Source organism: Antechinus flavipes, chromosome 6 (genome assembly GCF_016432865.1).
Source record: "Antechinus flavipes isolate AdamAnt ecotype Samford, QLD, Australia chromosome 6, AdamAnt_v2, whole genome shotgun sequence".
In the NCBI taxonomy this organism is placed as follows: Eukaryota; Metazoa; Chordata; class Mammalia; order Dasyuromorphia; family Dasyuridae; genus Antechinus; species Antechinus flavipes.
In genome coordinates, this window is record NC_067403.1 from 74,231,097 (window position 1) to 74,247,114 (window position 16,018).

Below are 16,018 nucleotides of genomic sequence, written 5' to 3' on the forward strand. Positions count from 1 at the left end.
TCTTCATGTAGTAGGCAATAGGGAACCATTGAAGGTTTTTGAACAAAGAAATCATAGTAAATTTGGAGTTGGGATCATCTGGTTTGGATTCTACCAAATAAAAACTGAAATTATATATCTATAAAATCAAGAACTGGGAAGAACCATACAAAATATTTAATCAAATCCTACCCTTACATAGATAAAGTTCTTTTAATAGTTCAGCTATTCTGTTAGTATGTATATTGTAGGCTATTTGCATTGTCTGCAATTCTGTTTTACATTATGGCAAATCTGTTATTTGTTGTTTCTGTTAGTTCTCTCCATTTTAAAAAATTATTCCTTGTAGAGGGTTGTCTCCATGAGGAACTGAGGGTCAGGAAAGTGAACTAACTTACCAAAGATTATACTAGTAGCACCAGAGAAAGAAAACCCAGTTTCTCTTGTCTTGAAAGCTCTTTCCAGTTGTTCCTCCTGAGCTGGGCAAATTACTTTTGTCAGAAAATCTGACTGTAGAGCTGAAAACATCTAGTCCCACCCCCTCATTTTATAAGAAATGGATTCCCAAAACTGGGACACTAATACTTTTTGATGGAGTTGTGAACTGACTCAACCATTCTGGAGAACAATTTGGAACGGTACCCAAAAGGCTATAAAACTGTCCATACTCTTTGATCCAGCAGTGTTACTACTGAGCTTGTATCCCAAAGAGATCTTAAAGGAGGGAAAGGGACCCACATGTGCAAAAATGTTTGCGAAAGCCCTCTTTGTAGGGGCAAGAAACTGGGAACTGAGTGGATGCCCATCAATTGAAGAATGGTTGAATAAGTTATGGTCTATGAATGTTATGGAATATTATTATTCTGTAAGAAATGACCAACAGGATGATTTCAGAGAAACCTGGAGAGATTTACATCAACTGATGCTGAGTGAAATAGGCAGAACCAGGAGATCATTATACACAGGAACAACAAGATTATATGATGATCAATTCTTTTTTTCTTCTTCTTTTTTCTTTTTTTTTCTTATAGCTTTTATTTACAAGACATACGCATGGGTAATTTTTCAGCATTAACAACCACAAAACCCCTTGTTCCAACTTTTCCCTTCCTTCCCCCCATTCCCTTCCTCAGATGGCAGGCTGACCAATACATGTTAAATATGTTAAAGTATAAATTAAATACAATATATGTATACATGTCCAAACAGTTATTTTGCTGTACAAAAAGAATCAGACTTTGAAATAGTGTACAATTAGCCTGTGAAGGAAATAGAAAATGCAGGCAGACAAAAATAGAGGGATTGGGAATTCAATGTAGTGGTTCATAGTAATCTCCCAGAGTTCTTTCTCTGGGTGTAGCTGGTTCAATTCATTACTGCTCTATTGGAACTGATTTGGTTCATCTCATTATACAATCAATTCTGATGGAATGGCCCTCTTCAACAATGAGATGATTCAGGGTAATCCCAATAGTCTTATGATGAAGAGAGCTATCTACACTCTGAGAGAGGACTGTGGGAACTGAGTGTGGATCACAACATAGTGTTTTCACCTTTTTTGTTGTTTGCTTGCTTTTTGTTTTCTTTCTCATTTTTTCCCTTTTTGATCTGATTTTTCTTGTGCAGGAAGATAATTGTATAAATATGTACGCAAATATTGGATTTAACATATATTTGTCATGTTTAATATGTATTAGATTACTTGCAGAAAGGGGAAAGAAAATTGGAACACAAGGTTTTGTAAGGGTTAATGTTAAAAAATTATCCATGCATATGGTTTGAAAATAAAAAGCTTTAATTAAAAAAATAAAAGAAAGTAGATCTCCAAAGCATCAGAATGACTACAATATAAAACATATGCAATAAATGCTTGTTTGTTTAAAAAAAAAAAAAAGAAATGGATTCTGGAGGAACTTAAATTGTCTTATTAGTAAGATTAGGGTCATAAAAGAACTAAGTGGCAATGTTCTTTTCATTTTCCATCTCTGCCTTTTGGGCTACTTTGGTAAAGTTTAATATTTTTATTTTTATTTTTAAAAAATTCTTATTCTTATATTTGAATGTTTTTATGGATGGTAAGCAATTAAAGTTCACTAATTTTTAAAAAGAAAATCCATATAAATTCACTAGAGATAATTAAACAGTTATAAACTTTAACTCATTTCCACATATTAAACAAAATATCTTCTTTATTGGATATTTTCAAAGAATAGCCTACTTCAATAGTATCAAACTCAAATAGAAATGAGGACTACTAAATCATTTGTAAGAATCCCTGGGGCCCACATATTGGCTCAGAAAACCATATGTTTATATTTTTATGAGTAATGTATCTTTTTATATGATGTTTTTTACTTTCAAAATATCTGCATAGATAATTTTCAACATTCACCCTTGAAAAATGTTGTGTTCCAAATTTTTTTTCCTTCCCTTTTCTCATCCCCTCTTCTAGATGGCAGGTAATCCAACATATGTTAAATATGTACAGTTTTTCTATATATATTTCCACAATTATCATCTGTACAAGAAAAAAACAGATAAAAAAAGGAAAAATGAGAAAGAAAACAAAATGTAAGCAAACAACAACAAAAAAATGAAAATATTATGTTGTGATCTACACTCAATCCCCACAGTTCTTTCTCTGGGTGCAGATGGCTATCACAAGTCTATTAGAAATGGCCTGAATCACCTCACTGTTAAAAAGAGCCATGTCCATCAAAATTGATCATTGCACAATCTTATTGTTGTGTACAATATTCTCCTGGTTCTACTCACTTCACTCAGCATCAGTTCATGTAAGTCCCTCCAAACCTCTCTGTATTCATCCTGCTAATCTTTTCTTTTCTTTTTTTTTTTTTTGAATAACTTTTTATTGATAGAACTCATGCCAGGGTAATTTTTTACAACATTATCCCTTGCACTCTCTTCTGCTCCAATTTTTCCCCTCCCTCCCTTCACCCCCTCCCCCAGATGGCAAGCAGTCCTTTACATGTTGAATAGGTTACAGTATATCCTGGATACAATATATGTGTGCAGAACCGAACAGTTTTCTTGTTGCACAGGGAGAATTGGATTCAGAAGGTATAAATAACCCGGGAAGAAAAACAAAAATGCAAGCAGTTTATATTCATCTCCCAGTATTCTTTCTTTGGGTGTAGCTGCTTCTGCCCATCTTTGATCAATTGAAACTGAATTAGCTTTCTTTATGGAAGAGATCCACTTCTATCAGAATACATCCTCAAACAGTATTGTTGTTGAGGCATATAATGATTTCCTGGTTCTGCTCATTTCACTTAGCATCAGTTCATGTAAGTCTCACCAGTCCTCTCTGTATTCATCCTGCTGGTCATTCCTTACAGAACAATAATATTCCATAACATTCATATACCACAATTTACTCAACCATTCTCCAATTGATGGACATCCTTTCATTTTCCAGCTTCTAGCCACTACAAACAGGGCTGCCACAAACATTTTGGCACATACAGGTCCCTTTCCCTTCTGTAGTATCTCTTAGGGGTATAAGCCCAGTAGAGACACTGCTGGATCAAAGGGTATGCACAGTTTGATAACTTTTTGAGCATAGTTCCAAATTGCTCTCCAGAATGGCTGGATGTGTTCACAATTCCACCAACAATGTATCAGTGTCCTTGTTTTCCCACATCCCCTCCAACATTCCCCATTATCTTTCCCTGTCATTCTAGCCAATCTGACAGGTGTGTAGTGGTATCTCAGAGTTGTCTTAATTTGCATTTCTCTGATTAATAATGATTTGGAGCATATTTCATATGTCTATAAATAGTTTCAATTTCTTCGTCTGAGAATTGTCTGTTCATATCCTTTGACCATTTATCATTTGGAGAATGGTTTGATTTCTTATAAATTAGAGTCAATTCTCTATATATGTTGGAAATGAGGCCTTTCTGCTGATCTTTTCTTATAGAACAATAATATTCCATAACATTTATATGCCTAACTTATTCAGCCATTCTCTAACTGATGGGCATCCACTCAGGTTCCAGTTTCTTGCCACTACAGAGAGGGCTTCCACAAACATTTTTGCACGTGTGGGTCAAGTATTCTATAATCAGTAACTAGGCAACATCAATCATTTTTACAAAGAGATATTTACTGGGATGATATAACATGAATTAAAGTACAAAAATCTCCTCCCAAACTTGGAAGTCATCTCTTCCCCTCAAAAAAAAAAAAAAAAAAAAAAAGAACAAAGAACAAATATAAGCCAAACATAAGGAGAAACTTCCTGAAAATTAGGTATAAAAAAGCAAAATGTGTTGCTTTGAAAGGAAACGCCAGATTCTCAGTGGAGGGTCAGTAAACAAATCTAGATGCCTGTCAATCAGACATCTTGTAAGGGAGGTTTCCTGTTCAGATAAGAATAGGAATCGGATGGATTTCTATAACTATGAGGTACAATCAAACGCTGAAATTCATTAATTCTGTATTTAAACTTTGCTTTTTTTTTTGTCTCTATTTGGTTATTAAACTCCTGAAATTTAAAGTGGGAAGGATTTTTTTGCTTGCAGCACTGATATTTTGATTTTTGGGCTATCTCCTCCCAAGACTTAGCTGCTAATGCTTCTGGAAGACTCTGTTATGGAATCTACTTGACCTGGACTGTTAGTGTATTTTCTGACCTTTGGAATCCCACAATATCATAACTTATTTTTTGTTCCATTTTCAATATTCATTCACCTGCGGTCAGAAAAGAACACAGAGCCAGAAACTAGGAATAATACCATACATTCATACCCATATGATAACCAGGTAGGAAGATAGAACAGATGATTGAAAATTCTCTCCTTCAATTTTGGGCAACTCTGCCTCATTTAAATCCAATTCACAGCAAGTTGAGACTTCGCCCTTTGATTGTTACTGGTTTTCTTGGAAAGATGAACAGCAACAACAATCAGAAGAGAGAGTTCTTTCATTCATCTGAGCCTTTTGTATGCATACTCGGTTCTGGTTTAGCAGCCTGTTAAAAAGGCTGTTCGCCATCATGTAGCAACTAATAAGAAACAGTCATAAGATAGCTGAGTCTATCAAGTCAAATCAACAAAAATGTAGCTGCTTACATTCGAGGCACTACGCTATAGCCTTCCTAACTGCTATCCCTGCCTGAAGTCTCTCCCTACTATAATCTACACCCCTCTGCTACCAAAGTGATTTGCTTAAAGTACAGGTCCTACCACGTTATCCAATTACTCAATGTGTGCCAGTGAAATCAAATCAAAAAACTTATTTAAAAAAAAGTGATGAGGGCCTGAGAAATGTGAATTAGGGGAAGAAAGTTCAGGAGTTCTGTTTTGAAATGCTCACGAACAGTGATATCTCATGTGCCATGGGCTCAGTCATAAGATCATATGGAGTTATGTTCTGCCTACCAATAATTCAGGTTTGATGAGGCCATTTCCCAAAGTGGGTAAGGAAAATGCCCTTTCTCTCTTGGCATAGTCCCTGGAATGGGGTAGGCAGCTACATTTTTGTTGATTTAACTTCCTATTACTTGTAGGACCAATGATAAATTTCTTTTCTTTTTTAAAATAGCTTTTTATTTACAAATATATGAATAGGTAATTTTACAGCATTGACAATTGCAAATTCTTTTGTTCCAACTTTTTCCCTCCTTCCCCCCACCCCTTCCCTCAGATAACAGGTTGACCAATACATGTTAAATATGTTAAAGGGTAAGTTAAATACAATATATCTATATCTATATCTATCTATCTATACATGTCCAAACAATTATTTTGCTGTATAAAAAGAATTGGACTTGGAGCCTGTGAAGGAAATCAAAAATGCAGGTGGGCAAAAATAGAGGGATTGGGAATTCTATGTAGTGGTTCATACTCATTTCCCAGAGCTCTTTCCCTGGGTGTAGCTGGTTCAGTTCATTACTGCTCTATTGGAACTGATTTGGTTCATCTCATTGTTGAAGAGGGCCAGGTCCATCAGAATTGATCATCATATAGTATTGTTATTGAAGTAAATAATGATCTTCTGGTTCTGCTTATTTCACTCAGCATCAGTTCATGCAAGTCTCTCCAGGTCTTTCTGAAATCATCCTGCTGGTCATTTCTTACCGAACAATAATATTCCATAATATTCACATACCACAAATTATGCAGCCATTCTCCCACTGATGGGCATCCATTCAGTTTCCAGTTTTTGGCCACTACAAAGAGAACTGTCACGTACATTCTTGCAATACAGCTCCCTTTCCTTTTTAAAAAATCTCTTTGGGCAATGATAAATTTCTTTGGCATTTAAAACCCTCCATAATCCAGCTTTTTTCTGTTTTTTTTTTCCACACATTACTTGCATCTAAGCACTCTATAATTTAGCCATTATGACTTATTTGCTGCTTCTTTCACATAGCCTATTTTTGTGCTTTTGTACTGACTCTCCCATGCCTGAAATACACTTTTCCCCTCACTTCCAGCTATTGGAAAATCTGCTTTGCTTCTATAGTCAGCTTAAATGCCACTTTCTCGATGAAGTCTTTCTACGATTCCCCCAGTGCCTATTGCCTTCCCTTGAAGAGCTGATGTCCAGTAGATGGTACTAGAGAGCAGTTCAGTGACCATATATGCTCTTGGTATAGCACTGTGCAGAAAGTTAACTTGCCCATAAGTGACAATACGTCCATTGGAAAGCTGTAGAGAGTAAGGTGATGATATATACAGATAAGAAAGTTAACTTGTCCATAAAAGATAATACATACATTGGAAAGCTGTAGAAAGCAAGGTTATGTTATATTCAGATAAGGAAGTTAACTTGCCCATAAGTGACAATATGTCCACTGGAAAGCTGTAGAGAGCAAGGTGATGATATATATAGATAAGAAAGTTAACTTGTCCATAAGAGATAATACATACATTGGAAAGCTGAGGAAAGCAAGGTTATGTTATATTCAGATAAGAAAGTTAACTTGCCATAAGTGACAATATTTCCACTGGAAAGCTATAGAGAGCAAGGTGATGATATATATAGATAAGAAAGTTAACTTGTCCATAAGAGATAATACATACATTGGAAAGCTGTAGAAAGCAAGGTTATGTTATATTCAGATAAGAAAGTTAACTTGCCATAAGTGACAATATGTCCACTGGAAAGCTATAGAGAGCAAGGTGATGATGTATATAGATAAGAAAGTTAACTTGTCCATAAGAGATAATACATACATTGGAAAGCTGTAAAAAGCAAGGTTATGTTATATTCAGATAAGAAAGTTAACTTGGCATAAGTGACAATATGTCCACTGGAAAGCTGTAGAGAGCAAGGTGATGATATATATAGATAAGAAAGTTAACTTGTCCATAAGTGACAATATGTCCATTAGAAAACTGTGGAGAGCAAGGTGATGATATATACAGATAAGAAAGTTAACTTGTCCATAAGAGATAATGCATACATTGGAAAGCTGTAGAAAGCAAGGTTATGTTATATTCAGATAAGAACGTTAACTTGCCCATAAGTGACAATATGTCCATCAGAAAGCTGTAAAGAGAAAGCTTTCGATTCAAATTCAAATAACAACCCTGAACTCTGGAGGCAGAGGTGGCCCTGGTTGTGGGAGAGTCCTGTCCTATGTGACCCTGGTCATTCATTATCTCCTTGTGTGCCCCCTTCCACATGTCTCAGCCATGTCTGTCCAGTATTTGTGTTTCAGCCCTCATAGGCAGTATCATGTTGTGAATGTATTGAATTTTGAAATGCTCAGGAGCGTTGATATTTCTGTCAGGGGGGCAGGCTCAGTCCTATAGGAGAGTAATGCTCTTGTGTGGATGCAAGATTCTTATTATGTTTGAACTAATGTGTTCTCTGGCAAAGGGAAGCACATTGGTGACAGTGTGGTATTGGTCATATGGTATTGGTTTTGAGGGGGTACTAATACACAGAGTAGATCTGTGCTAGTTTTGTTGAGAGTTAACACAGGAAGAAGGGTGTATCAAATCATGTATTCCCTTGGATCTTATTTTGGTAGAAAATATAAGTTATTGACCTAAACTTAATTTGTTTTTTTCTAAAAAATTTCCAGTTTTTTGGGTAGTTTCCCTAGAAGTTTTACTTTGGTTTTCCCTAACAGGTAGAGAGTCCTTTTCATGATAGTTTATATTTTGAGATTTATCCTTCACTTGACTATTTTAAAAGTTACTTTGTAACTTTTATCCACTTGTTTATCCACTCTGTATAAGAAAAATAATTTCTTATTTTTTAAGAACTAGTAACAAATAATTCTCATTTTTCAAATTTTAAATATAATTTGAAATCTGGTGGCACAGACATAGTGAACAAAGAGCTACTCTCAGAGCCAGGAAGGCCTAGGTTCAATTTCTATCTCGAATGTATTGACCATATGATGATGGGCAAGTGATTTAACCTCTCAATGATCTAATAAAAGTCTATATTGTCATAAATTGCAGAGAAGATCTTCATCTGAATTAATAGGGGGATTTTCTTCACTCAGTGCTCCCTTATATCACAGGCCCAGTGATTCCTTGAAATTAGACACTGCTCAATAGCATTTATTTTTTCTTTCCCTCCCCTCCAGTATTGCTCTAGAGCAGTGGTTCTCAAACTTTTGTTCTCAGTATCTTCATGTTGTTAAAAAATTATCGAGGAGCTGTTCAAAGAGTTTTTGTTCACGTGGGTTATATTTATAGCTATTTACTATATTAGAAATAAAAAATAATTTTGAATTTTTAGACCCTCTGAAAAGGTTTCAGAGACCCCAACAATTCTTTGGACTACACTTTGAGGACCACTGCTCTAGAGATTCTAGAGTTTTTGTTCCTCTAAATTAATTTTTTAATTATTTTGCCATGTCCTATAAAGTAGCCTTTGGCAGTTTCATTGGCACAGCAGCAAATTTGCAAATTAAACACTAATGTAATTTTCATTATATTGACATTACTCAAACATGAATAATGAATATTTCTCCAAGAAGTGAAATCCTCTTTTATTACTGTAAAGTTGGTTCATAAGTTGTATTTGGTCCTATTTTTGCCCCTAATCAAGCCAGTCTATTTTTTTTTTCATTCAAATCATTATTAGATATGAGCCAAGAGAATATCATATTTCTGCATTTAACTTTGTAAATAAACTTATGTATCTGTGATTTCATGAATGTGAGTGTTGCCTTCACTGGTACAGATTGAAACTTATTTTCACTCTTCATTCATGCAAATGTTTTCTAGTAGGCAGCATGAAGGGAGCAATATTTAAGATTTCATTTCCCAAGATTCTTGCATTTGGAGACCATTGCTTTTTGGGAGAAATTCCCAGAATTCTGTTTCCTAAGAGACTATGTACTTGGATATAAGGTGATTGCATCGTGAGACCAGGAGAATTCCTATCTATGGATGTCTTCTCTGAGGAAGGTTTAGTAGGTAAAGAGGGTAGGGGGTGGGTATGAAAGAGAGGGCTAAAAATATCAATATCTCTATGACATTAAACATGGGAACTTAAAAGACACCCAAAGTGTTCCTGAACCCATACATGCTAATAGCATCTTGATGATCCTATAAACAAGATAAAATGAAGGTCTACACTAGAAAGGTTTAAGCAGATTCTCATGTAACTATGAGAAGTAGAGAGTGAGAAGGAGTAGTGAATGAATGGAGGGATGGATGACCAGATGGAAAAGCATTTATTAAGCACATATTTGCTAAGTATTGTGTCAAGGGATGGAGATATAGATATAAAAATGGGTAAAAAAATCTAATGAGTGTATCTTTATATACATATATATATATATATATATGGAATCTAAATAGTGATAAGGAATAAACTTGTTATTTCATTGATACAGGGAACTCCTAAGTGAGGAAACACTCTCTACTAATGCATGCTGGTATCTTCTCTGAACTTTATAGTCTTAGGTAGTTTTCTAGGATATTGAGGAGTTGGGACTTAGCTAGTTATGTTGATTCTTTTTGACCCCATTTGGTATTTTCTTGGTGAACATGCTGGAAAGGCTTGCCCTTTCCTTCTCCAATTTATTTTACAAATGAGGAAACTAAGCAAATAGGAATAAATGACTTGCCCAGTGTCATTCAGTTAGTATCTGAAGCTAGATTTGAACTCAGGAACACGAGTCTTCCTGACTCCAGGCCTGGTACTCTATCTACTATGCTGCCTACTTACCCAAAGTTTCCATATATGACCTGTGTGCATGAGGAGCAGGACTTGAACGCAGATCTTTTCCAGTTTAAGGCTAACCCCATAGTCGCATGCCATGATGTCTCCCCTATATTATATTTGTGGGAGACAATATAAATGGGGGGGAAGAATCGATTATAAGCCAGACATTTAAGGAATTCCAAGTCTGTTCTGAAAAATGGGGATTGGGCCAAATGGAGATAGTTATAAAGTTTTATTCATGTCTTTTGTCTTATCTTTTTTCAAGTGAGGATACTTCCTAATGAGGCAGCTAGACTGCTAATGGATGGAGCATAGGCCCTGGAGGACCTGAGTTCAAATCCAGCCTCAGACATATAACCCCGGGCAAGTCACTTAATCCCAGCTGCCTTGCCAAAAAAAAAAAAAAACAAAAAAAAAACAGATAGTTACTGTTATACAAATAAACTACAATGAAACTGCTTTATCCTCTTGGACTAAACAATCCAGCTACTGAGCATATATCTCAAGACACACATTAAAAACTACCATATATAGCAAAATATTAACAGTAGTACTTTTATGGGGGTAGCAAAAACTAGAAACAAGTGGGGGTAGCAAAAACTAGAAACAAAGTGAAACTTCTTTGATTGGGGGATGATCGTTCAGATTGTTTTTTTAAAAGTATTGGAAAAATGGACTTTAAGGTGTCAAAGTAGATAGTGCACCAAGCCTAAAACAGGAAAACCTGAGTTCACATTGCCATCTGATACTTATTTTTAGCTGTGTAACCCTGGGTAAATCAATTAATGCTATTTACCTTAGTTTCCTCATTTGTCAAATGAGCTAGAAATAGAAATGGCGAACCAGTCCAGTGTCTTTGCCAAGAAAAACTTACATGGAGTCATGAAAAATTGGACAGAATTGAACAACATCTCTTCTCTAATCTTGTCTGTTATGTCTCTTTCTTTCCCTTCTTCATTTCCCTTCCTCCCCCCTCTTTCTCATTTCCTTTCCTCTCCTCTCTTTTCTTCTCCTTTCCTTTCCTTATTGTCTTTCTTCATGCAAAAGAAGATCACTTTTGTTTTTGGCTATCAAAGCAGCTAACATTTATTTAGCATTTCCTATGTGATGAACACTGTACTAATCACTTTACAATTATCTCATTTGATCCTACTAATAACACTGAAAAGTAGATTCTATTATTATCTTTATTTTACAGATGAGGAAACTGAGGCAAAAAGTTTTAAGTGACTTGTTGTGGATTACAGTTAGTATCTGAGACTGGATTTGAACTCAGGTCTTACTGACTCCAGACACAGTGCTTTGTGCATTATGGAACCATCTAGCTACCATTTCACACTGTTGTGTTTTCAGTCAACTAAAATCTTTGTTTTTTTTTTTTTTCTCTCAGATAGACTATTGTTGAGCACAGCCCTACTTCTTTAATCTTATAATCGTGACCTTGATTTTTGAAGCCCTATAAGACTTTATATCAATCTATTAAATTTCATTTTATCAAATTTAGTTCCATGTTCTAGCCTGTAAAGATCATGTGAGGTCTTGACTTTGTCACATCTAATATGTTAGTTCATTTCCATAGTTATGTATTATCTATGCCTTTAAACATTGTCACTGATTTTAAAAATGTTGAAAAGAGACAGAGTGAAGCACAAAGCCCTGGTGAACTCCACTGGAGACCTCCTGAAAAGTTGAAATTAAATTATCACTACTTACCTTTGGTGTCTGGCCATTCAGTCAGTTCCAAAGCACCTAAATGTATGATTTGTTTTTTTCTCCAAAATAGAAGACATTTTATTAAGTGCTATTGCTATTGCTGTTGCTAAAGCTATTTTTCTTGTATAGGTTAGAATCTACCTTCAGTGTTTTCCTTATCTACTTTCCAATAATCCCATACAAAAAGGAAACCAGTTTACTCTGTCTTGTGCTATTCTTTTTAATCGCAATAGAAACTCATTTCATTAAGACATAAAATCCATGAAAGGTGGATATAGAAGTCCAACACTGGAGTGAGTCATTCAGTCAATAAGCATTTATTTTTATTTTCTTTTTTAAACATTTGTCTATATCTTTTTTTGTAAATAGTATTTTATTTTTCCCAATTAGATATACAAGTAATTTTTAACATTCATTTTTTATAAATTTTTGAGTTTCAATTTTTTTTCTCCCTCTCTTCCATTTCCCTTCTCCAGGACAACAAGCAATCTGCTATAAGTGATACACATGCAATCATGTAAATATATTAGTCACATTGTGAAAAGAAGAAACAGAACCAAAGGGAAAAGCCACACATAAAATCTGCATTCAGACTCTATACCTTTTTCTCTGGATTTGGATAGCATTTTCTGTCATGAGTCCTTTGGAATTGTCTTGGATCATTGTTCAATAACTATTTATTAAATGTCTGCTATTAATTGTAAATTAAATGCCCTACCCTTAAGAAGCTCAATAACAAAGTTAGAAAATTAATTCAGATATTGCTGCAGACCAGCATACTAGCTGGGTGATCTTGTTTTGTGACAGGCAAATCTATAGAACTACAAATTACAGAATACTTCTCATTCTAGGGAGTTCTCCATTCTGATGAACTCATAGGTCCAGGAAAAAAATACTTCTGGTATTTTTACAGAAATACTTCTTTTTGGTTTTAAGTCAGTACACACTGCAGTTCTTGAAGAATGCAGTGGAAAGTTACATGACATAGAAGTAGACATAGGCTGAACCACTTTGTCAGTGAATTTCACTGCAATAGAGGACGTGGTTCCTTGTACCCAGAGAAGTGTCTGATTCATAGTAGGTACTTAAGAAATGCTTATTAAATGATCGATGGATCAGAGAAATATATAATTGGCAAAAGTTTGGAGTTTGTCATGTGTCAAGTGTGATGAATAGCCAATACGAGGCCTATGTGCTCCATGAGTGTCCAATCAATGTCAAGAGATTCAGAGCGAAAGCCTCCAACCTCTCAGCTGTTTTTTTCCGTGGGGGAGTTTGAGGGAAGCCGGAGACAAGAATCACATGGAATGAAAAATCAAGGATCCATCGCTTTCTGTGTCCTTAGTAGGGAGACCCACATAAGTGACACCACAGATCCATGTGCAGGCACTGAGGATACAAGGACTAAAATGATACTCTGATTTCAAGATTACATTCTATCGAGATCTAATAGAAAAAGTAAATGCAAGAAAATTTCAGGATGGTGAGAGCAGTTACAATTGGGAAGATGCAGAAAGGGTTCCCTGGGATGGGAGATCGGCTTCTGAAATGAGCCTCGAGGGAAGGAACTTCTGAGAAGTGGGGACAAGAAGCGGGTACATTCATTCAAATCGCTGTGCTTAGCCGGGCAAAGTGGAGGCAGAATATTTCAGGGAACTTCAGGGCAGGTCAGTTTCTCTAATTTAGATAGCGCGTATTTAACTTGTAGGAAACTTACTCAGTTTCTTCCTCGTACTGTGATCTCTTAGGTTCCTTTCAATTCCAAATTTTAGGACCCTAAGTCATTAAAAAAAAAAAATTAAAACAGTAGATAGAAGTCCCTGCTTTTGGAGAGCTGGCAAAACATAAAATAGAGGAAGAAATGAAATTTCACAAATGATTTTAAAAAGTGACTAGTAATAACAGTATAATTTAAAAAGGACAAAGAAGACCCCGTTCAGCCCCAGGATGAATCCAGCAGTGTGTTCCTTTCGCTTCTTCCAAGCTCTGCAAAGCATTGGCCAAGGATCGCTTACTGCTATCAGACTCAGATTTCTTCTTTCCCAATTCCCTTTATCGGGGAACAGTCTGGGTGAGGCACCATAAAGGGAACAGCCTGGGAAGACAGGACTGGGGGGAGGAGGGCGGGTACCTCGCCAGGAGGGGAGGAGTAGGGCGGAGGGGGCTCAGCTTGTACAAGGAAAGGAATGAAGAGGAAAGATCGGAAGGAAGGGGAGGAGCGGACAGCAGGCTCCAAAGGGAGAAGACTTGGGCTGCTGGGGGAAGGCGGAGAGAGAGAGTGCGCTGAGCCCCGGGGAGAAGGACGCCAAGAGCGCCCAGATCTGTAGAAGGGAGGCGGAGCTCCCTTGGAAAGAGGAGGTGTCTGAGGGGGCGAGGTGGGGCTAAGGGGTTGGATGTTTTGGCGGAGGCTGACGGGATCTGGGCAGTGCGTTTCCCTCCCTCCCTTCTTTCCTCCCTCCTTTTCCTTCGTTTTTCTTTCTTGATTCTGAGACGGAGTCTTCCGCGGTAGATGCCCTGGCTGGGCGCGCAGGGCAGTGCTAGCAGCGCGCTCGCCGGCTCATTCGGAGCCAGGTGCGCCGAGCCGGGCGGACGGGGCTCTACTCTGCCTATGGTCCTTTTTCTCCTGCTCAGCTGCCCACACCTGGCCGAGGCCTCGGAGGCTGCCAGTCCCGCTTTGCCTAAGCCCCACGAGGGGAGCGGGGCGAGACGTTCCGCTGGCGCTGACCTCCGGGCGCCTTAGCGAGCCTTCCCGGAGAGAGCGGCCGCGCCAAGCCGGGGCAAGCATTTAGAGCCATGGGGCTGCAACCCTTGGAGTTCAGCGACTGCTACCTGGATAGCCCGTGGTTCCGGGAGAGGATTCGTGCCCATGAAGCGGAGCTCGAGAAAACCAACAAGTTCATCAAAGAGTTGCTCAAGGACGGGAAAAACCTCATTGCTGCCACCAAAAGTAAGCTCCGGGGAACGCCTGTGGAAGGGAGGGAGGCGTGGAGAGGACCCGGGCTTTGTCGATCTCGGGGTCGGACTTCTTAGCGCTCTGTGCTCAGAGCCCTGCCCGGGGCTCCCGGGCTTTGCCGCAGCGTAGCGCTCCGAGGTGGAAGCTGGGGGACCCGGTGCGGGGCAGGGGCTGGCGGACGCGGACGCACCGCGGCTCGTGGGGAACCCGCTGCGGCCGATCGGGGTGCATCGGATCCGGCCAGCCGAGCCGAGAGGGGGGCCCGGTATGGGGAGAAGGGAAGCGCCGCACTGATGTACGCTGGAGCGAAATAGCGCTTTGCGTTTTTGTCTTCCGGCAGGCAAAGGAGTGCCTTCTTTCTGTTCACTCTGGGTTTTTTTTTTTTCTTTCGGTAGAAGCCAGGAAACCTTCCCCTTTAGCTCCTCCACCCACATAGCTTGGAATGAATGTGTGGCCCCCATCCGAAGCCAGCATCAGCTTGTCTTCCTTGGGGCCTCGGCGCTTTAGACTGCCCAAGTTTCAGATCTAAGTTTCATGTCTTCTCCTCCTTTTTGAATGGAGGCAGAAAGAAGAGGGAGCAATGTGACTCTCCACCGCCTTGTGGATTACAGACAGTGCATTTTGTCGCGATGTAAATAAACTTCTGAAAAGGAGGATTCTCTGAAAGCTTTCTATCTCTGCTCCCTTTATTCTACTCCTACCAGTAGTTAGTTCTGTATTGGGTCAATACCGGTGTCTCTTTATTTTCTCCTCCCTCTCTCCTTTTTCTTTCTTTGCTTTTTCCATTAGAAAATAGTTCTAGAAATAAGCATAATATACCCAGTGGATTTCAAGTATGGACTCCTCCTCCTCTCCTTCCTCTTAGTTTTATTGCTCTTCAATGTTAAGCCTAAATGGTGATGGGGTAGCAATGGGATCAGTTTTAAAAGTGGAAGGGACCTTAAAATGGCCCAAACTCCTCGTTTGACAGATGAAGAAGTTGAGGCACACAGAGAGGGAAGTGATCCCCCGAGAGGATTTTTATAGTCTTCTATGGCAATTCAGTTCTATTCAAGAAAAATTTATTGACTTCCCTCTAAGCTCAGGAAAATGATCTGGGCTCAGAGACATCACATGTTTTGGGGGACCAGTCTTCCAGAAGGCTCAGCAGATAGTGCTGGGTATAATCAGACTAAAAACCCGATGGTCAAATAACTGGCCCAACAA

The 16,018-nt window shown here is 38.1% G+C and overlaps 1 protein-coding gene across 2 annotated transcripts in view; it reads left to right on the forward strand.

Moving 5' to 3' along the window:
• Nucleotides 1-14,246: 14,246 nt before the first annotated feature.
• Nucleotides 14,247-16,018, forward strand: part of ARHGAP10 (Rho GTPase activating protein 10) — a 345,140-nt gene continuing 343,368 nt past the window's right edge. For both annotated transcript variants that reach the window (XM_051966160.1, XM_051966161.1), the window contains exon 1: nucleotides 14,247-14,806. In XM_051966160.1, coding sequence (XP_051822120.1) covers nucleotides 14,653-14,806 — 154 coding nt within the window. In that variant the 5' untranslated portion in view covers nucleotides 14,247-14,652. The remainder of the gene's footprint in view (nucleotides 14,807-16,018) is intronic.